General features: G+C 37.2%; 1 protein-coding gene across 1 annotated transcript; it reads left to right on the top strand.

Moving 5' to 3' along the window:
* The first annotated feature begins 1,805 nt into the window (after positions 1-1,805).
* Positions 1,806-17,463, top strand: hsd11b2 (hydroxysteroid (11-beta) dehydrogenase 2). The gene is made up of 5 exons (XM_048184606.1): positions 1,806-2,332; positions 10,714-10,926; positions 13,140-13,325; positions 14,451-14,588; positions 15,951-17,463. The coding sequence occupies exons 1-5, from the start codon at positions 2,059-2,061 to the stop codon at positions 16,379-16,381; spliced, it is 1,242 nt and encodes a 413-aa protein (XP_048040563.1). The 5' UTR covers positions 1,806-2,058; the 3' UTR covers positions 16,382-17,463.
* Positions 17,464-18,193: the final 730 nt, after the last annotated feature.

Raw genomic sequence — 18,193 nt, 5'->3', positions numbered from 1 at the left:
TTTAGAACTATTCCACCCCCCTTTATTTCTAACACTATAAACACTATTTTTTTCTCATCTAATGTGCAGAACTACTCGCATGAATTTTGTAATCATAAACTATTATAATACTACCTTATTAGGCATTCTGTACCTATAATCATTTTCTAAAATGACCTCTGGTGGAAAACATTGAACCCATCAAAATGATAAAAGTTTGTCCTTGTGCCAAAGGCTTACATAAGAATGAGTAGCATGCGATGTGATTATATGGCAATGTCGTGGAACGTGTGTGGTACAGGATTGACCAGTGGTGATATTGATAAAAGGCAACATGTTCTGTGACCTCCAAAGATCGATCACCCTAATGCCAAGGAACACTGTGTTCAGCACAGCACTGAAGCAAGTATGTACAGGAAACACTTTAACTACTTACTGTATGGGCACGGCTTAGAGATGAATGACAGGGTTTGGAGTTTTTGTCTGAGCTGGATGAAGGAGGATCTGTGTAATTTCTTATTGTGTACTGTACTGTCATGTGTAATTAGACAAATTCAATGTAAATAGCTTCCAAGGGAGGGAGGAAATTTAAAGAAAGGAGGATAAATACAGATTAAAAAAAAAAAAACACGAAAGACAAACACAGAGCTTATGGACCTCCTTCACACACATTATTAAGAAAGATGTGTGGACAAGACAGAAATAGGGTAATGATGACATGAGGTGCTGCAGAAACTTGTCAATTCAGGATGAAATAACACACCTGATGAGGGAATGAGGTCAATGTCCGTAGGTACTTCACATCACCTATTTGTCCCCCTTCCTCCCTCTGTTCCTCATTCCTACTTATTCTTTGATGCTTCACCTTGCAGTGTAAAGGTCAGATTCTTGCTCCTAGGATTTATGATACTGTTGATACCTTTGTTATACAGCTCTCAATGTGTGCTCAGGGGGAGCATGAATCTACAGGTGTCAGCAAAAGGAGATTTATTTGTAAAGATGATCTTAAATAGTTTGAATGTTTATATTATATGTATCTTCTTGGACTTTTTGTCATATCTTTGTGAATAAATGCAAAATATCCACATTAAGAAGAAAAGTTAGTTACTCTGTAAATGAGATCTTTCTTTCCTCATTGCACACATAGATTACTTTGTATTTGCCAGCAGTACTTTTTGTCCTGTTTTGCTTCCTTTTGTACATTCCTTTGAATAAACATTTGTTTAATGTAACTTTGAAAGGAGCAGTAAATCAGACCTGCTGGGCTTATAACACATACACTGATGCCAAAACACATCAAAGGGCCATTTCATGGATTAATCACAGAAGAAAGACAGTCATATGATCAAAAGCTCACCACACGTGCACACGAAGAAGCACAACGGGAAAGGGAAAGTCACAGTGTCTCACTGACACCTGTAATTCAAGTCATGTGAGTTTTCATTTTTGCAGTAAACATTGTTTCAAAGCAGAACAATATTGCAGTAATAGTGTCTTAAATTCTGTAAGGTCCTTATTTAGCAGTTTAGCGATTTAAAAAATGACTTAATACATTTCTCTCACACAAATCTGATTACTTAGAGAAGAAAGTTTTCACAATAGAATGTTGAAACCAAACAAATGAGTAAAAGGGTGAAAAAGACATGAAGAGCACATGCCTTGTTGGAAAGAAGACAAACGTATGTATGTTTCGTGGGGGGTGGGGGGGGGGGGGGGGTTACAAGAAGTGTTGTGAAGCTTTGGCTATTGGGCTTTTATTACATCTGCTTGAGCAGAGTCCCTCCCCTCTCCTGCAGAGTACACTATATATACACACACAGTCAGACGAATCTGTTCACTAGCTCTTACTCTCCTACTCTGAGTTGGAACGTGTGAGATGTGTGTGAGCTTGAGATTGTAGGGAACCGAGCAGGCACATGGTTGCTCATTTGTAAGTGTGATCCCACTTGAGAAAGACACCGTGACAAAGAGACAGGGAGAGAGAAAAAGAGGGAAAGGTGCCAGTGTCAGTATAAGAGAGAGAAAAAGAAAGAGAAACGAGGCAGTGAGAGAGTACAAAGCATTTTCACCTCTAGTACAATGGAAGACTGTGCAGTGTCTTTCTGGATTTACATCGGAGTAATGTCCATCATTGTTGGTGGAGCGGTGAAGAAGTTTCTGGCATTCCATATCAGTGCCATGCCCTCAGTGGTGGCATGGCTGGGTGCCACTCTGCTGGTGGAGAGACTGTGTGCCCTGTGCATGCCTGCTGTGCTGGCAAGATTGATCCTCTGTGTGTCCTGCTGGCTGTACTTTACGTGGGCCACCCCCAAACCCTCCCTGCCTGTGGAAGGCAAGGCAGTCTTCATCACAGGTAAGAACAGAAAGAAAAAGAAGAACCAAAACTAAATTGGAGAATAAAATGAGTGGCCATGCATGTCATAGTTTAGACTGTGATTATATTTAGTGCTTGATAACATTTTTGTTTTCTTTCTTTGATTCATGGCTGACTGAGAGGATTATTATGTATTGACCTGAAACGCACGTGAATTGATGAGCAGAGATTGTACAAATTGGTGGGAAATGTAGGTCATGCTGGGTGGATTCTGTTGTGCAAAACTGCCACAATTATATCATGATTACTGTTGTTTTGCTATTTAGTGATTCATTAACAGTAGAGGTAAAATTAGAACAGTTCCCACCTGTATTGTGACTGAATGAGCAGCAAATTTGTACACTCTTTGTCAGAACATGTTATGCTTATATATGGGAAGTTCCATTTTGATTACTTTCCTGATTAGACTCACTTCTACCCCACCAAACATTCCATGTGTTTGAGTACGGACTAGGACACCCTGTACTATGTTTGTAAAACAACTTTCTCTATCCATAGACCATATCAAGCTAAATAGAATGCTCAGTGTGATAATTAATCACTAACTGTATTGACCCACGTGGTATGAACCAAATTATATTGGTCATGTGTCTTTGTATTCAGGCTAAGCCAAGTTTAAATGGTATTTGTAAGGTATGTCCTGATTGTCTTGACCATCTTATGTGCTGTGTGTTAACCTCTACTGTGTCCTGCTCGGTGAACTAGAGAGTACTCTAAGATGATTTGGCTTTTTCTTAATTGGCTGAGCTAATCTGATTCTAAGTTAAATGATCTTATGCAACTAAAATGCAGTGTAAGTCATTAATTCAAATCAAAGAGCTGTCGTGTTGTACCTGGTGTTGTACTTACAACTCGTTTACAAATTATAACTGTACTTAAGTGCTCTTTGGAGACTTCTGTAGTTGCAGTGAGTGTATTGGCAAAAATGAAAATTTTGTCATTATTTACTCACCTTCATGTCATGAGGGTGAGTAAGTGATGACAGAGTTTTCATTTTTGGGTAAACTAACCTTTTTTTCACACTAGTTACTCTGCACTTTTTGTCCAGTCACCAAGATTCAGAATTACTTTTTGCTTTGTGGGGTTGAGCCACCTGTCCCCAAGAGAAAACAGTTTAATAAACATACAAAATAATGTTCAAATTAATATCCTACAAATTAAGAAAGTTTTGTGTGGGGGTTAGTTTTATGCATTGGGGATAGAAAATTATATTTCTTCCATATAAAAACTGCATGTCTTCATGTGTGAAATTTACAATCAGCAGCTCTTAAAAAGAATCTCAACAATGTGTAACTGCTAGCTCAGACCTTGAGGAATTAAGGCAATTATGTGTTGATTTGTTTCACTGTTAAGCAGTTTTAGCACTACTTTTTAATCTGGATCATAAGCTCCTTCAGTAGCCATGTACCTCATTTGAGCATGTGTCTTTACAGTTTAGTAATATGTTTATGTCTTTATCCATTAAAGCCCAAATCAGCCCTAAGCACCTACTTTACAAACAATTGCTTGATTGCTAATTATTCTACGTTTTCCTTATGATATTTGAGAAACTGGGAGGTACAAGCACAAGAGCAGTACATGAACACTGAAGCATTTGAGTAACTCATATGCACTATATATATGTATGTGTATGATAAATCTATCACACTACACCTGCATGCTGTATTATTAGCCTGGACATTTTTATGTGAATGTTTGGCATATTTTCCCTAAAGGTTGGGTGTGCAAACGGCTAAATGAGAGCTGATATTTGTTTTGTTTTTTGATAGTTAAAAAAGTTAATTTTTGACCTTGTCAAGTTTTTCTCCTTGAGCTGCCATGGCAAACTAACTGGCATGTCTGTTATTCACTTAACAGGGCAAGGGGTTAAGTTCAATCAGTTACTCCAAGGCAGCTTATAATAGTTTGATGGACTTGGGTTTCTCAGAAATAACTCATATGGGTTCCTTAAATCCCCCAAAGCTGTCTGCCGTCTATTGGCATGGTAACCATCAACTCAGTCAACCTCTTTCATGGCTTGTTTTAATACATGCATACAGAACAAGCGTGAGTTTCTGAGGTTGGCACAAAGCATGCTACTTCAGTTTAGTTTTCTTTATTTTCTTGTCTTAGTTTATTTTGTACCAGAGCTAGCACATAATGACATGGTATCATACTTTAGAGTAATATTTCAGTTGGTCGTCATCTTTTCCTAAATTACCCTTCTCAAAGTCACTCTTATGCAAAAAACCAAAAGAAAGTGCAAAACCTGTAAACCTCTTACAAAGCCAGCAGAAAGGCACAGTCAGGGCTTGAATTGCTGTGAGGCAGGGGGTTAAGGTTACAGAATTGGCTGACTACACAACTTAAAGCCATTAGTCTGGCTAGAGTCAAGCTGGAAAAACGCCTATAGACTGCAAGGCCAGTACACCTTGTACATGTTAATCACCAGCTCTGGGAATATAATGTTAAAGTGTAATGTTCACTATGCCAGAACTCCCTAAACATGTAAACCTCTATCATTTTGACTCCTAATTATTCTGAGGCATCTGTTGCTCAAAGAACATTTCCCTCCTAAATAATGAAGCCGCTTTCTTTGATATAAAACGTGCTTATTGTTAGGGAGGATTTCCATAAAATGCCCAATAAAAAGGAATGGCACACACATTTCTGTTCTCTGTGTATAAATGTGTGTTTTCCAGGAAATTCCTTCTTTTAAATTTGATAATACTCTGTAAAGACTGCATGGCTAATTGAAACTTGTACACTTACATCTTAATACCTTTCTCTCTATTTCTTAATTTCACATTGCCAATAAACCATGATGACTGAACTACAGTAAGCTGTGATTAACACCAGGTTCTAGCACCATGAAGGTGTGAACTTCTAGTGTTAAATAAACACACACTCTCATCTCTTCATCTGCCCGCACTAACATTTGCTTCTTTTGACTCTCCCTATTTGAATTATTGAGATTTGCAGGATCAACCAGTGTATAATTCGTTCAGAACCCCAAATTTATTTTGAAGTTTATGACGTCAATCCGGATCACTAAATGAGCTACTAAGTACCAAGTGACATTAGTCCATATGTGTTATGAAGGGCACTGAGGAAATCTGATCAGGTAGCATGAGACACACTCATTGTGTTTACATGCTGAGGACAGCAGGAGGAAGCACTATTAATCCCACACCATTCAGCGATCTGAACGCTCGCCCCTCTATCATCAGCATGGTTCTGCATGTGAACTCACAAGTGAGTGAGGCGAAAGATGCATAAATATTATTTAGACACTTAAACTACACTTAGAAATGTATAGATGTACTTTTAATTATCTTAATTTTTATAATAAATATATATATATATATATATATATATATATATATATATATATACATTAAACTGTATAAATGTAATATAATTTTTTATAATTGTATTACTTTAATTATATCATTATTAGCTAAATTAAAACAAAAAAAGTATTTGGATTCTTTCTGGTTGTCAAACCTTTGTTCTTCATGGGTTAGTTCACCAAAAAATGAAATTTCTGTCATTAATTACTCACCCTCATGAGCCTCCACACCTGTAAGACCTTCGTTCATCTTCAGAACACAAATTAAGATATTTTTGAGAGGTTAAGAGGTTTTTTTTATCCTCCACAGAAAGCAGCGTAATTACCACATTCAAGGTCCAGAAAAGTAGTAAAAACATCATTAAAATAGTCAACCTGTCTACAGTGGTTCAACCTTAATGTTATGAAGCGACGAGAATACATTTTGAGTGCAAAAACAAACAAACAAACAAACAAAAACTTTCTTAAAATATTTCTTTTCTTCCCTGTTATTATCCTATGCTATTTACATTGCAGCGCTTCCAGGTTCTACATCAGAATGCCGGCTCAGTATTGGCAGACACTGTTCACATGAGCAGCAATGCGCACGCATGCGTGTGATGCCGACGCAGGAGCCGGCCAATACTGATCCGGCCAATAAATTCCTCGAGGCACATCAAAACTTTTTTTGACTTTGCACGATGGGCTGGACTAACCAGTGGACCGATCTGAAATGCTGTTTTGGTTGTTCTGTAATGCCTGAGCAAAGTCTGTCGTGAAAGTGGTTTGGTATTATATCGACTCATTGGATGGAAACCCTGCTTTATTCGCAATTGTTTTTTATGCAATATTCCCATTTTGCTCATAAGTTAAATTCGCAACTTTGGATTGAATCATAGCTATTGTCTCTCCATCAGCCTCAATGTTTTGTGTTTAGCTCTTTTTTTCGCTGAGGCCAGGGAAGTTCCACATATTGCTTCACTGATTAGCACACACTGCCAGTACCGACTGTCCTCCAAACCCTGTGGGCTGCACTGCAGTCACATATATCTGTGTGTGGGAATTCAGAAGTGGCTCATCAGGGCTCTGGCAGGCCTTTTCCTTACCCAATGTCCCTGGAGCAACTCCAGAATGCAGGCCAGTTGAGTGTGGGATGAGATATGCTAGACCTGAGGTGTCTAATAATACCCATATCAATGTTGCATAACAGTACACAGTAAATATTTGGAGGAAAATGTAGGGGAGGGGCACCTGTGGCATTCTCGCTACGCTTAGTTGTTCAAGCCAGGTGAAGAGGTTAAACAGATAAGGAAGGTTTAAGTTTATCATTGTGGGGCCAGAGTTCAGAGAGGATTTACTTGGCACAAATGAGATGCAGTCTGACCTGTCCGAATTCATAGTATTCAAAAAACAGTAGTAGAAAAGTACCCGGATGACCTACTACTTCTGGTGAGATTCGGACACTTTACTATCCCATGAGGCAAAAGGAGAGGTTCCCTTTCAATGTGATGCTGTGGGAACGCCTCTGCATGATTGTGTCGTGAAGCACGTGTGAAATCAGTCCAATGGCGTGACGGAACGTCATAGGCGGGTGACGTCATGACCAGGGATGGGCGAAAATACATCAAAATGTATTTTAAAATAAAATAACAAATACCTTAATTTTAAATGTATCAAAATAAACTACAAAATACAGCAGCCACACCATGTATCAAAATAAACTACTGTATTTTTGTATTTTAAAAATACTAAAAAATACTTTTACAAGGGAGCATGAAATTTCTTCGCAAACCTTCCATCAGTTGGCCCATTTGATTGATGCTGTTAGTAAATCTGTCCCTGAGTCTATATGTTTGAATCTCGTTTTCTTGATTTTTTCACGAGTACCATGTTTTACTATGACTTATATCGATCTATTTTACTGCAGTGTGCAACAAGTGTCTCATAGCAGCCGCTGAGCGAACGCACAGAGTAGCACTAAACCAACTTTCAACACACAAATGTATCTAATATGATAAGCAGCGCTGCTTTACCCTACATGCACATGACCGGAAGAAGCGGAAGCAGCGAGTGTTGCATAATAAAAGATCCGCTGCTGTCGAGCTGTGTGTCGCACTCGTCAATCATTAGTAATCGCTCCAGTGGGCTCGTTACTGCTCTCACAGCATTCGGTCCTGCTCTGCTTCATACTACAATAACGTTAATAATCTCTCCATGAACATGATTTCTGCCTGAGTCCTGTCCTGATTCTTTTCCACTGGCTGTAGACCTGAAGACAATACATCCCATGATTCCGTGAAACCAAGGTGTCATCGAGCTTCGCCTTTGTTTTGAATTAGTGCTCTTTAGAAGCGAAAATTTACATATTTTGGCTTTAACAGATCAAATATTCACATATCCCTGTGATCTCCCAGATGAAGGTTAGTTTTAAAGTAACCAACAGTTTAATGTTTGCGAATGACACATAATTGTGTCCTAATTTAGTTACTTGGTGTTTGGTAACGAAGGGCCTACTTTGCATCAGCAGCACTGACTCAAAGACAAACAAGTCATTCATAAGAAGACAAGTGACGGCACCTCTATTCATAGCAACTATTTTTTAACCAATTTATCATTTGATTGTTAATCATAAATATAGGGGGTTGCTGCTCGGTAATGTTTTCAAGAACATTATGTAAATTGGTAAACTATTTAGCCTAGGCTACCAAAATGAACACCAAAACTTAACATGAACTGTTAAAAATTATAGCAAATCATGCTAAAAATTGATGGAAAGCTGGCAGCCTGCACGTTTCTTGACCACCTTCGATCAATTTTCTGTTCTGATTGCAAGTCTCTGCAAACTACTGAGTAAGCGCCAATCAGAGGCTGCAATTTTATGATGTCATCATGTGGCCTTCTTACAAAGTATTTTACAGTATTTTAAAAATACAAAAATACAAAACACTAAAGTATTTTGATACAAAATACAGAGCCATTTTCATCAACCCTATCAAATACAAATTACAAAATACTATTTTGTATTTGAAATACATGTATCATAAATACTGCTGCCCATCTATAAAGGACACCCAAACCAAACAGCAGATGTAGTGCATATGAATTTTATTCACACTACCCATATTCATACTATATAGAACATACTTTTTTAACGCTTGCGAATTTCAAATTCAAATATAGTTCCAACTCATACAAGTGCGCAATTTTGGACGCACCAAATGTTTTTCGAATCCCTGAATTGCCACTTGGTGGCAGCAGCTGGTACTGCTACTAAAGGAACTTGAATGTTACATGAAAAGCACAGCTTGTCACCCAAAGAGTGTCATTTCATTTTCTTGTGTAAATCTAGTAATCTGCAGTGTTGTGTCAAAAGCACAGTGCAGGCATATTTCGGTGCATGAAAATTTGCAGTATGGTGGCATTGGTCTAAAATTTGGGCTTATTTTAACTGGATTCTAATTCTGTGGTAATGCTAGGAACTACATGGAAAAAGTAATACTTACTTTTTCCATGTAGTTCCTAGCATTACCACAGAATTAGAATTACCCAGAGCCTTCTTAAGTACTTGCTGGGGAGCACGCACCCCTGGCTGGAAATAACTTATCTAGGTAAGAAGATAAATAAAGTGATGATAAATTGTAATAATGCCAGGTAAGCATATTTATCTGAACAGTTGAATTATTTAATAATAATAATAATAATAAGCTAAAGTCTGTTAGTCTTGATTCATATATTTTTAACTCCCCTATCCTTAGACCCTCCCTTCTGCAGGCATGGTGTGTTTATTGAGGAATACTTTGCGTATCTATGATGGAAAACACACTGACAAAGAGAGGGCCCAGCTAGTGCACTGACTGATATGTGTGTATCCTCAGAGGACCTTGAGATAAAATGCAGAGGTGTGACTGTGTTATGTGTGTTTGCTCTCCGTGTACTCTGAGTAACTGCTGTTATCATAACTGGTGTATAATTGTTTGCTACACATTCACAAATTAGAGGTGAAAAGTGAGGCCACTGACCTCTGGACAGTGTATGATATGCCTGAGTAATTCTACTATTTATTTTTATTATTTTTTTTTTAGCTTTACAACTTTGATTTGCCTTCCAAAAAAAATAAACAAGGAATGAAATAAGTTTAGTTTGGATGGAATCAAAATTCCTAATAATCAATTGTAAAAGAACAAATATAATAAAAATTTGGCACTCACAGAGAACTTTCATTTCTCAAGCCCAGCAATTCAATTATGTTGTAGACCTCACACTGAGAGAAATATTCATGTCTGTGTATCTATTCATGCAACTTTTGTTTCCAAAATATGTAGTGTATTGCCGTTCATTTCCAAGATCAACTTGCACATCAGGGGTAGAAAAAGAACAGAAAGTCTACTGTTATTCTTCTTTTTGTCTTTTGTTTTTTAACGTTCTTCTGTGTCTTGGGTGTAAAGTTCCTTATGGGTTTACACATTATCCATACTCAAATGACCCACATAAAAATCGCATGTTAGATTTTCGTATTAATGTGTCATTCCCTGCCGCCACTTCTGTAAATGAGTGCGTCCCAGATATCAATCATCAGCATGCATTTGGCCAGATTTGTTTTGTTGAGACCTGATTTGTATTTTTTAGATTTTAGTAATACAGCTCCAAAACCACAATGTCCCTTGGGACGGTAAGGACATTGTCTCCAAACCAAAAGACAGCAACACCAATATCTCTTTCAGTTGTGTAATTTAGTAAAGAGATAAGAGAGTCATGTTTCAGAGATTGATGCATCACGCTGTCATGCAACTTAATGTGGGGTGAAGACATTATATAATTGTGCTTTTGTTTTGTTTCCTGTTGTACCGTTCTGGCTTAGCTGAACTTTAATGATGTTCAGGGGTCATATAGTAGTGAGATTAAAATATATTGCTGTGGTGTTGCATAGCATGCCACTTAAGTTTAATTACTGGCAAGTATTGCCAAAATGTGAGTATTTAGAAAGAGTCTTGAGTGTTGTGATTGTAATATATTGGCATAACATTCATCTTTCCTTCCCCTGTCTCTGCAGGTTGTGATTCAGGGTTTGGTAACGCTACAGCAAAGCGGTTAGATGCAATGGGGTTTGAAGTGTTTGCGACTGTATTGAACCTGGACGGAGAGGGAGCCAAGCACTTGCGCAGAGTCTGTTCATCACGTCTTACCCTCCTGCAGGTAGACATCACCCAGCCTCAGCAGGTACAGCAAGCCCTGCTTGACACCAAGGCCAAACTTGGCATGAGAGGTGAGGATTTATTTTCGCACTATGCCAGAAAATTTCACTCCAACATGTTTGAACACAGTGAACCTAAAATGCCCCTGTAAGATTTTTATATTTTTAAAACTGCCAATGATTTTTGGTTACCCTAAATACATTTGTAAATACCCAACTTGTGGTTTCATTTCTATTGAACCAAATCTTGGAACCATGCTGTCAACAAAGCACCTTCATTGAATTACTTTTAAAGTAGGTCAAATAAATACATAAATACATCCCTTTGTTCTCAGTGCAAACATTTGTTTATTTTATAAGAGATTCAGCATAGTCTGGTGTATATGTGTTTGTTTATAGTGTGTGAGCTTTTTTTCTTTCTCTGAGATTGGACATCCTTGTTGGTATTGGGAAGAGGAGGGGATGGGGTGGAAGGGTGGTGTGTAGTACATGAAAGGGCTGTTTTATTAAACATCATACATTATGGAGCATTAAAAAAAAAGGTGGGGTGGGGGTCAGAAAATGTTTTACGCTCCACAATTTAGATGCTGAGCTAAGGGGAAAATGAGGACATATTTGAATGCTCAGATTTTTGTAGACTTAATCTTTTGTTCTATAATTAGGCCACGTACACACTGATACATACACACTGCAGCTAAATTTCGGTTGTCAGTTCACCTTTTAGTGCTTAACCTGTTAACTGTCACCCCCATTTTTTTATAGACATGAAAATGCACTATCCAAACTTAAATGGTTGTAATTCACGAATCCTTTGGAATATAGACATAAGACTGGTCTTGTTTTAAAGATGAAATGTAGCAGATTATTGTAGAAGTGAAATAACTAATGTAAGTGAAAAAAAAAAGTTATAGAGGTTTAAGTTTATGAAAATGTAAAATGTAAAAATATAGTATTTTATATAAAATATATATTTTACAAAACAAGTTTTACTCTAAAACTGGAGGGAAATGAAAGCCAAAAATCTGAACAGGTTGTGTTCCAAATTTCAGGTTGATATCTCAAAAAATTAGCTTTCAGTAAGATTTTGTTTGGGTGCAGTACCACACTTTTTCACTAGATGACAACCAAGCTCCATTACTGACCATATAAGGGCGCCTCCATTTCCATATATGGTTTGAGTGATCTGAACCATATATTTCCATTATTTTCATACAATTCATGAAGTAGACATCCTATATAGAAGTAGTATGGGAAGTTTGGCAGAATTTTATATGAATTCAAACCCTAATAAACATAAAAACAACATGTATGTGGGTTATAGATTACTATGCTTGTTGCAAATTGATAAATTACTGCTCCTCTGTAATTTATTTTCATTCACCAAATATGAAAACTAGACATTCTAAGCTTTCAAATTATATATAGTTTGTCAAGATTAGTTTAGGTTTAGTATGGGATATTACTGTTTTAAATATATAATGTAAAAATATAGTATTTTATACTATATTTTGGCCAGTGACAGTTAACAGGTTAATCCCGTTCTGTACACACACAGTTAAATTGCTGAAAATAATGAGTGTTTTGTCATTGTAACGGATACCAAAAACAAGCGATGCAAGAACGTCGCTATGGTTTCCAAGCTGTCAATCATCGCATTTTTGAGAGTGAGTCGTGTTCCGTACACACATGCAACGATAATTTAGGGGATTCACTCCCGAATTTAAATGCGGTTGTCACTCCTGAAACTTACAGTGTGTACGTGGCCTAATCTTAAGCATAAAGTTTCTAAAATGAGGTTTTTGCAGCCGTGCCATAGAAGAACCATTTTGGGTTCCCTGAAGAACCTTTCAGTGAATAGTTCCTTTATGAGGCTTTTTTTTCTCCTTAGCGTGAGGAATATTTTAATGATCTTTTTCCACTACAAAGAACCTTCAGGATTCCATTGTTGATTGATTTAAGTAGATTAATTTAAGCAGGCTAAATGTAGGATAGGAGTGAATATAATCATAATTTCAAAATAAACATGCTGTCTTCTCATTTACTCAGGTATTAAACTCTGACAGACCAATGTAGAGCATTTTGTGTGTTGTTATGATTGTTGGTTGTTATGACAAACACAATGGATGACACTTTTGCAGTGTTCCTCCAGTAACTTTAGAGCTGTGGTTCTCAACTAGGGGCCCTCAGCAAACATCCAGTTGGTCCACAAGATAAAAAGTACTTAAAAGTATTTAAATTAATAAATGATTAAATCAAAATAATACTCTCTCAATGTTTTCCTCTAGATTTGTGGGGGCTTGTAAATAACGCTGGATGGTGTGTGAATATTGGGGATGCTGAGCTCTCCCTCATGTCCAACTACAGAGGATGCATGGAGGTCAACTTCTTTGGAACACTCACCGTCACCAGGACCTTCCTGCCACTTCTCAGACAGGCAAAAGGCCGGATTGTGACAATCTCCAGCCCTTCAGGTATACATTACACGTACACACGAGAACCAGTGCAGCTGGTGCACTTATGCAGATATTATCTATCCAAATCACTCTACTCAGACATCACTGCTAATAAAAGGGTAAGAAAAGAAGGAGTAAATTAAATTGTACGTATGATGACAAGTTTATGAGTGTTTTTAGGTTCTTGTTTCAGTGCTTAAATCTAATTGAGTCTCTCTCTCTCTCTCTCTCTCTCTCTCTCTCTCTGTCATCCACATAAAGCTGCCAGTGCTTATAAATGTATCTCTGTCCATCAGATGTTTATTTTATGCCTTCCATCTGGCTTCATCACACCTAACCAAACACTAATCAGAGCCCAAACTGTAATCCACCTGTTTTCTTTTCTTCTCAAGTGTCCACTAACAATTTCAATGGAGAGCAACTTTCTGCTCAAGCTCATGCTGGAATTCAGTCAGCAGGAGAAATCGGCATACTTTTTCACTTTTCCTGGCTCCCCTGATTTTGTCTCCATTTGTTTACCTCCATTGTGCCAAAACAGTGTGATACTATGAGTAACAGCCTGGCGCTGGACGCCGTTGAGTTCTCCATAAACACTGGCGCACAGCCCTTTTAAATAAAGATGTCTTCATCAGTGCAGTCTCCCTGTTGAAGGAAATAAAATGTTTTAGCTGTCATGGGCAGCAGATGCTACTGTCACAATAGAGATGAACAGTCATTCTCATCTTCACAGGAGGCCTGTTGTCTTAAAACTTCCCGTACATCCTCCCGGTGATGTGAACACAAGCTCTTTTATTCGCCAAAAGCTTGAGGCAAAACCACATTTTATAAACAGTCATGATCTGCAATTAACCTCCACAGGCTTCCTGGATTCAATCCAGATCTTTATTACACTTACAATGAATGACACTCCCTCTGTCAAAAAAAAAAAAAATCTGGAACGTGTCCCATGAAGTTCATCATTGTACCGGTTCTCTGGCAATGTGGCAAATTAAAACAGTAATGTGCTAGTTCTTCTTATATAGTTTTTACTGTCTTTATCATATCAGCCTGCTCATTAAAATGTTCAAGGATGTGCAGTGCTGTAAACTGTGATTAAGATATCTGTATGATATTTAATCTTTCTTTCTCTTTGTAATTCTGCAGGTGAGCATCCCTTCCCTTGTTTGGCGTCATACGGGGCTTCAAAAGCTGCACTGAATCTTTTTATCAACACACTTCGTCATGAGCTGGAGCCATGGGGTGTCAAAGTCTCCACTATCTTACCCTCTTCCTTTAAGACAGGTGATTAACATTTTACAGTGTGAAATCAAGTTACAAATACTGTATACCTCCAGTGTGATGAATCACTTCTTCTCATCAAAGTGGTTGCTATTTAAATGACTTTCCTTTATTATAAAACACACACTGTTCAGGCAAATTGTGTAACATGGCCCAAGGCCACTCATATGGATAATTGGGTAGATGAACCGCAAACCCCCTTTTTAACATCTAGTTGAATGAACTGGAGCCTGTACCATGATGGTAGTTGAACAAACTCAAGGTTGTAGGATTAGTTTCGAGTTACAAAACCAAACCACTTCAATCTGGCTCTGTTGGTATCATGATACTGATCATCAACTTTCTTTGTCAACTCAGGCTTTGATCCTGAGTTTGTGGAGCGTGTGCACATGAATGCGTGACATCAGTGGCGAACAGCCAATCAGATGCCTTGCAACAGAGAGATACTATGATTCACTTCTCACGAGACAGCCAGCGCGATTCAAAACTCTTTTGGTGAAGGTTAAAGGGATAGTTCACCCAAAAATGAAAATTTGATGTTTATCTGCTTACCCCCAGGGCATCAAAGATGTAGGTGACTTTGTTTCTTCAGTAAAACACAAATGACGATTTTTAACTCCAACCGTTGCTTATCTGTCAGTCTCAATGGTAACACAATTTTTAAGAGTCAAAAAATATGCATAGACAAATCCAAATTAAACCCTGGGGCTCGTGACAGCACATTAATGTCCTAAGACATGAAACCGAACAGTATTTATATCATTTTTTACCTCTAATACACCACTATGTCCAACTGCGTTCAGCAGTCGGTTAGTTAGGTCTGATCGCGCTCCAAAAATTTTCATTTTTGGGTGAACTATCACTCTAAGAAACTAAGAGACTATCAGTGAATACTTTAAGAGACTATCATTGAATTATTATATAAATCATAAAATCATTCTAAGTAATTATCATTAAAGCCTTTTTTACTATATAGTGACCTTTAATTTAGAGAAACTGGGGCAGTGACTTTATTGCGTTGGATGTGTCAGTTCATTTAGCTCACATCCGATTGGCCCAATTTCAGTTTGAGATCTCTGAACCAGAACATAACCTGCTCTGGAGCAGGTTTGCCATGGAGCGTAAGTTACTATGGTGATGAACACCGCTAAAAGCCAAGTCAGATAAATTAAAAGACAGGCAATATGTGAAATTACCATTTAGTTCTTCCATTTCTAAGCCCACTACATTATTAAAAATACATTACATTATTTAATTTTCTATATTTAAATATTAAAGTATTTACAATTATTACAGATTTTTCCATGACCCCTACCTTTGTTTGCATGTTGCATCATTCTTTCGGCTCTTTTTCTTTCCTTGCAGGGCAGAGCAGTAACACAGAGTACTGGGAGAAAGAGTACAAGAAACTGATCCAGAACTTGCCGCCAAGCCTTCTCGAAGAATATGGGGAAGAATATCTGCTGGAGACCAAGGAACTCTTCCAGAGTTATGCAAAAACAGCTAATGAGGATCTGAGTCCTGTCGTCAACACCATTGTGGACGCACTACTCTCTCCTCAACCCCAGGTGCGATACTATGCCGGGCCAGGTTTAACACTCATGTACCTCATCTGCAGCTACTTCCCTGTGAGCATCAGCAACAGGTTCCTCAAAAAACTGTTTGTACAGAAGAAGGTGATGCCTCGCGCCCTTATGAAACAACAAGGCCTGAGCCTAAACGACAATAACAACAGTATAAAGGAAAACATGAATAACAGTAACAACAATAAAAGCTTCACAAAGATTATTGATTAGTACTGGTAAAGAGTGTAAATCATCCTTTAGCACCATTAATGTGATCTACTTATAGAGATTTGTTTCCATTGTGTATACTTTACTTTTCTTTTCTCCTGTCTTGTTTTGTTGTATATATTGTGTAATATTTTGAGGGGATCACTGAATTGCACCAAATCATCAATGGTAAACCCAGTGCTTACAAGGCAGTTGACACTCTTAAGCATCATGAAGATAATAATAAAGTGGTCATGCCCACAATTCTCAGGTGAGGCAAAATCCAAACAGATACGAAACATATGGTTTATTTATTTTGGAGAATGCATAAATTCTGGGTGTTTACCATGGACACACTTTAAAGGCCCGACCGTTCACACCAAGGACGATGACTATAAAGATAATGATAAAGATAAATATAAAAGAATAGTAGAGTCCACACCATAATGATATAGTTCAAATCACTTTCAGAACAGCTTTTTCCAGTTGATGAATGATAAAAATGGCCAATCAGAATTCACCAGACTTTAAAGATTTCGAGCATTTAAAGTGGCAGATGATATAATTGCAGCGTGTGCTTAGAATAAATAGAATGATATTGTCCACTGGTGTGGATGCTAATATATTTATCATTATTATCTTTATAGTTATCGTTCTTGGTGTGAATGAGCCTTAACCGATGTGCCATAGATTCGATGAGTCAATTTCACTAAGGCATGTATGATCATTAACAGCCAAACACCTGACACGGCTGACTATCCGTACTGCACTGAGAGGCTGATGATAATGTTACTATTTTCAGTCCAGGGTCAAATATAGTGAGAGTGCAACATCAAGTAAATATTGTGGGTTGTGTTTTTTTTTTTTTTTAGATAAGTGACCAATGGGCTGAAGTGGTTCCTAAGAAGTCCTTTTTTTAAATGTATTTTACTCCATAGTTTATTGTTATATTTGTTTATTTTTTCCAATGTCATATTTTTGGCATATTTATGCCATTTTGTTCTTAATAAATCACTTAAACTGTGAATTTTCTACAAATATTAAAAAAAAAAAATTGTTCACCTGATCATTCTTAGAATAATATTAAAGTTGACTTTTTTCAATTATTGACCTTTGCATTTTTGCATTTCCTATCAGAGAACATGAACAATGGCTCCCTTTAGCTGGTCAAAGATATTTGTGTATACTAAATGACCTCCTCTATGAAACTCAGCCACCCACCTCGGCTGTGTTAATTAGCAATTGGCTGTAGCTATGCTAATTGCAAATTTCAGTTTGTGTAATGAAGCCAGAGTCTTACAAGCAAGATTTAACAGAGCTAGAAAAAATTTTTTAGTCTTTCATTGTAATACAGTTTTTCTTTAGGCTATTATCTTTATTTAAAAAAAAAAAAGAATTTTCTAAAATGTACATGCAAATGTATTTAATATACTAAGCATATAATTAAATGTGTAATTAAATAACAATTAGAATTATACACATTTACACTACTGTTCAATAGTTTGGAGTCTGTAAGGTTTTGTTTTTAAAATAAATTTATAGGCCTACTTTTATTTATCAATGATACATTAAACTAAACAAAAGTCACAGTAAAAACTTTTACAAAAGATTTCTGTTTCAGGGGCTGTATTCACAAAACATCTTAAGGCTAAAAGTAGCTGCTAACTTGCCAATTTAGGAGAAACTCTTAAAAATAATGGCTGTGTCAGTTCTAAATTTAAGAGTATTTCACAAAGCTTTTTAGCTCTAAAACTAGCTCCTAAATCTGTGAAAAGTTAGGAGTAGTCAAGAGGACTCCTAAGTCACTAAGACCAAATCACAAACAATCTTGAAATG

This window comes from Megalobrama amblycephala, linkage group LG3 (genome assembly GCF_018812025.1).
Source record: "Megalobrama amblycephala isolate DHTTF-2021 linkage group LG3, ASM1881202v1, whole genome shotgun sequence".
Classification (NCBI taxonomy): Eukaryota; Metazoa; Chordata; class Actinopteri; order Cypriniformes; family Xenocyprididae; genus Megalobrama; species Megalobrama amblycephala.
This window is presented reverse-complemented; position numbering and strand designations above follow the sequence as displayed.